Raw genomic sequence first — 7459 nt, 5'->3', positions numbered from 1 at the left:
CATTTGATGGAATGGTGCAGCCATAAAAAGACATCTTTGAATATTTTGCTGGAAATATAGCCAACCTTAAAGCTAATGAAAATAGGAAAAAGGGTAACAACTCAACTGTATGTTAAGGGTAGGACTGGATGATATGAACAAAATCTTCTATCCCCATATATATCTATATGAAATAACCAAATGGTAAAGCCTATCTTTCGTCTTCGCCTGTGTGAATTCAATAAATAACAAATGAAAAATGTATGTGTAGAGTATTTTCTCTTGTTATTAAGAGCTTTAGTGCAAAGTTAATAAAAAAGTTAGTATGTGTATCATATCTTTATATATGATTTCTCCACAATACAATTACCATTGAATGACAATGAACGATCATATGAAATTATCTCCCAACCGTTGTTAAGGGGTTAACATAATATATGATTCAAATGGGAGTTGACACATTTTCTGACAATTTCAATGCCACTTACAACCTTAACCTCAAATAGCCCAGATTTGTGTTGTCTGGAACACACCTTTCAAACCCCCATGGGGTTTAACAAATTCCATAACCAGTAGGAACTGATATAGGCGAGTAAATTAGTAGTTAAATGAAATATATGGATGTTGTGTGTTCCAGTTCAAAAGCTTTGTGTTTGTTTGGAACTGGTCTCTGGCTGGTTGCACACCAAAAGATGCATTGTTAACTCAGCGCTCCCTATTTGACCCCATAGAGCACAGAAAACAAAACCTGTTACACCTCCCATCAACGGACACACACACACATCCACAAGCATGTGCCTAACACACACCCACATTTGCACATAGGAGCACCAAGACACTGCAAAGGAAAGATTTCAAATGTAAATGTAATGATTGTAAATGTGAAAACCACACAGTGTCAACAGATGAAGGGGAAATATTTAGTAGTCATAGTTCAAGGACAAGTTTTTTCCTGGCAACAAAAGATCACTCATCTTATTTTGAAATCTTTGTTTACTAAACTCCACTGCTTTGTCACACACTGTATGCATGTGCAAACTGAACACCTAACTAAATCTGATGTGATGATTAAAACCTTAATTCATAAACATGCCTCAAGGGTGAAATTACTTTTCTGCCTTAATTAATGTGTTTGCAAAAAGCACTTAGAAGTACATGCTAGTATTAACCTGTGTGTGTGTGGTCTGTGTGTATGTGTGTATGTGTGTCTGTGTGTGTGTGTGTATAAAGATGTGTGTGTTCTCACCCCTCCTCGATGGTAACCCCGTGCATGATGATAGAGTTGGTTACTTTGACCTTCTCTTTTACAGTGGTGGAGTTTCCGATGGTGGACCTTTTTATGGAAGTCTTATCTGCTACCTGGCACAGTGCTCCAATGATACTGTCTGATCCCATCTGAGGGCCAACACACATAAACAGTAACATTACTCAGACATAAATATATACACGGACCTCTCTCATGATGATCAAGTGAAAATTAGACCCTGGGAGAGAGAACAACTGTGATACAGGACGATTAGTAAAACATCTAATTAAGTGTTAAATGTAAGAAAACAGAAAGACAAACAAATATGAGTCCGACTTGTGGATTGACCAATTGTACTTCTACTACATTAAACTTACTTGACATCTCTCAGAAATGACAGCAGATGGGTGAACTGCTGGCTCCTCAAACAGTTTCGGAGCCTGATACGGGAGAAGAGAGTAGAGAGTGAGACAAAAGATTTAAATAAGAGACAGATGATACACGCACACACACACACACGCGCGCACACGCACACGCACACACGCGCCGTGCACGCACACACACGCGCACGTAAAGAACATGAACAATTGAAAATGTGTATTAAACAAAGACTCTCAAAGGGGCACGCTAACGTCTGACTCACCAGTCGGTTTGCTTCTATGTAAGCAGCTAAAGTGTTGACGCGGTAGCAAAGGCCCTGGTTAATAATGTGAACATAGCAGCGGAGGTTTCCGCCATGGTAAGCCTCGCTCATGTCACCACGGTGGTCGTTCCAACAGGAGCGCTCCTGGGCCAGCTGGAGGAGCTGCTCGTCTCGTGATGAGATGAGGAGCTCTGGACAATAAAGAGACAGGAAGAGAACAGTTGAAGCATGGAGTTAAAATATAATGATGATGACACATGCACACTGTTTTGGGGGATTTAGCGTGTCTTGAGATTAGGCGTTAATTGTCAATTTTTCAAGCTTGTATGTCAGTGTTTATTTAGAGCGAAAGCAGAACACAGATATTCTCCATCATGACGGCTCATGAATAGGATCCAAAAGTATAGCAAATGCTGACCTTGGTTTGTAGAGCCGTCATTCTTTTTCTGGTTCTGATCCTCTGCATCGTCTTTGATTTTTGGACTGATGGTTGTTTTGGAAAACTGCTTGCGGACCAAATAGGGTACCAGCTCACCGCGGATTGAAGAGATGGACCTTTAATAAAAGAGGAGAGTTAAAAGGTTCAACAGGATATTAAATGAATTCAGCACCACATAAACGAGAAAGCGTAACTGTGAGTGAAATACTAAATGAACAGCTGAAAAAATTAGTTTGTAAGGGAACTACTTCTTGTGTCCCTCAGGTGCTGTGCATCTAAAACAAGACAGCCATGATTTTTCTGTATTCTGCTTCTGTATCAACACAGAGGAAAAGGCAAAGGTTGTGCCAGAAACCACAGTCCACTAAGGTCTCAGTAGCATAATCATTTACAGGGCTAAATCACACTTTGTATAAAATTAATGAACACCCATCTCGTCAATTAGAGTTGATCCAGGCCACAATATAAGTAGCTGTAACTTAATTATCTTAACAGCAGTTAATATGTAATCCTTAAGGACTTCTTGCAAGCAAGATGTCAAAATAGGCTTATACATCAATAATGTAATTGAGTAGATTAAGGCAATATAAACTCCTTTTTTTAAAAAAGCAATGAAAATAAATGCAGTGAATGATGTAACGCAGTTATTGTTACAGAACGACAATTAGCACCTCCCATTCTTATGATGACTTCAAGTCTCTTCAAGTCTACCTCTCATTTCTTTTTCCTCCTCTTCGCACTGGGCTGTGCTCAGTGTTCCTCTCCAGCACCCCACAACCCCCCTTTTCTTGCCCGCTCTTACTTTCTTTTAAAAGGAGGATTAGAATTTCCATGTGAATGACAGGAGAAAAACAACAGTTACTCTGTCCATCTCTCTCCTTGAGCAAGAGACAGAAAGAGCACGGAGGAGAAAGGAAGAGAGGAGCTGTTAAAAGAAAAGTCCAATAAAAGGGCTGAAGAAAGAAATGAGTCATCTAACAAGAGAAATGATATATGCCGCTTGCAGATGGTGCTTTAGCAATGTAATGACATAAGATTTATATCTACATCTCTATGGCAAACGACTATGTTTAAGTGTACCTCTTGTCTTAACCCAAAATATTCAGCAGGGGTGGAGAGATGGAGTGTAGTTGAGGTAATTGTGTTTGTTGGCTTGGCCTTGGATTTATTTATGTATCAACTAAAACTAGACCCTCCATTTAAAATGGTTCAAATTTAATACTGAGAAATTAGAGATTTCCACAGTCCAACCTTTAGCCAAGCGCCCACTTTTCAATGGGACCATTTCCAAAAAAATGTTCAGAATACACACATGGTGCTGGTGATAAATACCACCACCATGTTTTGTAAAGCTCAGTGCCCTGTTCCCTTGCTCGCAACCTTGTTTGGAATGCATCAGATCAAACATGCTTGATATTTTGTTTTGTTTCTCTTTCTGGATGTACAGTGCTGCGATAAAGCCTTCTCCTTCCCTTCTGATACCTCTGCTATCGGGCTAAGGGCCGCCCAAGACGAGAGAAGCCACAGCGTTTTTTCCCCTATCCGAGAATGATAAGCCGGTGTAGTCAGACCATACTCCACAGTATCTCATAATGTCCTCCACCAGCGCTGTGAAGAATGGTCTGGGAATGTGTTACAACACACCTACTTAATCCCATTATGTCCTTTCCAACACGAATTTTTGCAAAACATTTTAATATGAGCTCATATCATAGATAAAACAATGTTAGATGTTTCTAACCAGTCGAACGGTGCATGTATTGCCCAGGTGGCCACAAAGGGCTCCCTGTGACACTGCTTCACTTCAGAGGCTAAAGGCCTAACAGCCTGCCTCAGTGTCACATAGTAAAACAAATTAACACCTCACTAGAATACCCTGCTAACAGGACCTTTCAAAGACTTACACACCATGTTACCATGTTTAACACTTTCTACAGATTAAGCAGCGAACCTGAATGTCTGTTTGACTGTGTGGGTTCATGTCCAAGTGTATGCATGTACTTAATACCAATACTGTGCACACTGCAGATATAATCTAGTCATTTTCAATTAGTTGGTTAGCCAATTGTATAATTATATGTTAATGCCTATATTCATAGTTAGAAATAAGTAAAGAACTCACTTATTGTCAACGAGAAAGTCCACCACTGCTTTTTTCAGACAGTAGAGGTGAGCGTCCACGAGGCCTGTTTTGATGTGCATCCTGGGATGTCTGCAGGTAAAAGATGGGACAGACAGAGACAGACACAGATACAAGAGATAAATTATATCAAATAAGCCTTTTAATAAATGTATCCAATATGTTGCTTTGCAGAGACTCACACAGCGATAAAACAAGAAAAAAAAACATAATTTTGAACATGCATTTGTGGAGTCCAAGTGCACTGCATACATGAATCCAATTTTATGACAGCCAGAGCAACCCTGGCTGCTCCTTTGAGGACAATTTGCTTTGATTTTTTTCATCACCTGCTGTTTTATGTTTCATGTTTGCTTCTCATTTACTGAAAGCCCTTTTAATTTACCACTGCTTTGCACATAGGACAGGAACATTTGATGAAAAACAGACACAGCCCCGGGCTCACATAAAAGTCAAGAGAATAGTGACATCTGTCTATTGTCCTCTGTCAGCTACTGTAGATGTCACCCCACAAAGCTGCTGCCATGAGACAGCTGCCAGTGAGACAGGTTTATGTTGACTGGGGGGGGGGGGGGGGGGGGGGGTCACTCATTCACATACGGACACACGGTCTGAACATGTGACATTTACGAAGCGAGAGCCAAAGAAAACCATTTTAACCTCCAGGTTTCAATAAACAAATCCACGCTCACCCCTTCATCCTCTCTCACTACCTACCCCCCTCTTCCTCTGTCACTACATAATAAAAAATGGGTGGTGCAGCTTTCCTAAAAGAATCACACCGGTGCTCTTACGTTTTACTCCATTTCCTACAAATCACATATACTGTCCATTACTGCTAACCCTTCTTCAAAGCATGCAGCAGTGATTTAGATTTTTAAAGTTGTAAAGAAGATTGATGCCAGCAGTCTGGGTCTCACTACTACATAACACAACTTTGACATAATCAATAGCAGACGTGATTGTTCACTGTTTAGATCACACTGATATCAACAGCAACAAAAAAAATTAGATTCTAAGTTATGTTACAGCAAAAACTGAAAATGTCCGCCATTACCCTTCTGACAGTAGAACCAACTTTGCAAGTGGGTGTTTTGTATTTGTGCCAACAAGGAAGTTACAAAAACAATTGTGCCTAATATCTTAGCATGGTAATGTTTGAGTCAAAGCTGTGATTCTGCCTTTCAAACAGAATAAAATGCCAATGTCTGATGAATTAATGGAAAGATCTCCATAACGTTTCTTAGAAAGGTGGTGGCCACCTCAAGCCAGCAGAACAACTTCGGTGCTTCTTGGCATTGATTGTAAAGGTGTGTTGAACTCAACAGGAGAGGTGAACAGAATTCTTCTGAATGATATTCCCTCATTTAGTGTTTAGATGACGATGGAGAGCACTGTCTAAAATCCATGGCGTGTGATTCAGACAATTTGACCCATAATGTTCTGAATTGAAGCATCTTAAGTTTCTCTTTTATTCAAGGTTTTTGTTTAATTTGTCACCTGTCTGAACATACCGCACATACTGTTGAGTAACAGAAACACTTGACCAACAATATGGTTCATATAATGTTCCTCTTATTCTTGGCACTGATATATTTATTTTGCTTTTCGCCAAAGCCACCAAACTGGTAACTAGTCATCAATAACTGTAGTACCAGTAATGGGACCAGCAGTGCCAGTAGAATTGGCCTATATCAAAAATGGTTACAAAAACTAAATTATTAACAATTGCATGACAATATGTGGTCTATTGAAATGAACAAACTTTACTTCACTTAACATAAGTTGAAAATGTGAAATTGGGAATAATGAATGAATAAATGTCAAATAAAATATCTGCAATGATCCAGGATAAAATATTGAAAGTGTGGATGATGCCACACATTTTCCTTTCTCTTCCTCTCATTTGTTCATTTCTTTCCTCTATCTTTCATCAAAAACATATTTCTACAGTTTTCCAGCTTTCGCCTTTCAACTCTCTCTCTCCCTCTCTTTACCAGATTTGCAGAATAACTACAGTGACTCAGGAGGATTGTTGGGTCACACATATTTACAGCCAGATGCTGAAAGTCATAAATCAAACTGTGTGTGTCCATCTGTGTTAAGCTATTTTATTAAAAAGCATAAAAACACGTGTGCACACAAAGTCACGCTCTGTGGGTGTTTGCCAAATGTATTTATTCATACAACATTTCCAGGTGTTCTTACGTGTGTGTATCATGGGCTTAAAGTGGAATTTATGGGAACACCCACCATGTGACATCACTGATTGCCACCTGCAGGTGGGCAGAAGAAAGTGTTGGGGGGGGGGAGAGAGAGAGAGAGAGAGAGAGAGAGAGAGAGAGAGAGAGAGAGAGAGAGAGAGAGAGAGAGAGAGAGAGAGAGAGAGGATCAAGTGCCCATAAAAGTGTAGAGCAGCGTGTTGAACAAGAACAGGTATAAGGGATGTGCAAAACTTCAAACATTTCTTTCATCAAAGTGATCAAGTGTTAGTTCTGCCGCTGCCCCCTATCTGAGCACAGCCATAGATAATCAAGCTGGTCATGATTTTTAAACTAACTCCTGCTTGACGCAAACTCTTTGGGGTAAAAATGTGTGTCCAAATGGTGATTGTGACCAATTTCAGCCTAGTGTTTTTTCCTTTTTTCCCCACACATCAGCATGATTGTGACAGACGTGGCTGTTCATCTTTATTCACCCAACATTTAAAATTCATTAAGTTGTATTTTTTCCCCAACATTGCAACGTTCACTTGAGGGGGGCGCGTCCGCTATAAAACACAGCAGGAAACTCAAAATAACCAACTGCAAGTATTACTGTGAGTTTGTGATGCAGAAAAAGATGAAAACCAAAAGCAAATAGAAAATAGTTTGATTGGACACGTTACAACATTCTGGTTCTATAATGTCAAAGGACTCCATTTTAGCAAAGAGAAAATTGCTGGGTCACAAGCACGAAGGTAATGAGGGAGTTGCAAAGTATAGGTGCTGCACCACCCTGTGTAGGAAATGA

General features: G+C 39.8%; 1 protein-coding gene across 2 annotated transcripts in view; it reads right to left on the bottom strand.

The window, feature by feature from the left end:
- eif2b3 (eukaryotic translation initiation factor 2B, subunit 3 gamma) overlaps positions 1-7459 on the bottom strand; it is a 34644-nt gene that overhangs the window by 6358 nt on the left and 20827 nt on the right. For both annotated transcript variants that reach the window (XM_083928477.1, XM_083928476.1), the window contains exons 6-10: positions 4430-4519; positions 2287-2423; positions 1869-2059; positions 1603-1665; positions 1226-1374 (exon numbers count right to left, since the gene is read on the bottom strand). In XM_083928477.1, coding sequence (XP_083784603.1) covers positions 1226-1374; positions 1603-1665; positions 1869-2059; positions 2287-2423; positions 4430-4519 — 630 coding nt within the window. The remainder of the gene's footprint in view (positions 1-1225; positions 1375-1602; positions 1666-1868; positions 2060-2286; positions 2424-4429; positions 4520-7459) is intronic.

The sequence above is a fragment of the Echiichthys vipera genome, assembly GCF_963691815.1.
Source record: "Echiichthys vipera genome assembly, chromosome: 15".
Lineage (NCBI taxonomy): Eukaryota > Metazoa > Chordata > Actinopteri > Perciformes > Trachinidae > Echiichthys > Echiichthys vipera.
The sequence above is the reverse complement of the archived record's forward strand: the minus strand, read 5'-3'. Positions and strand labels throughout refer to the sequence as shown.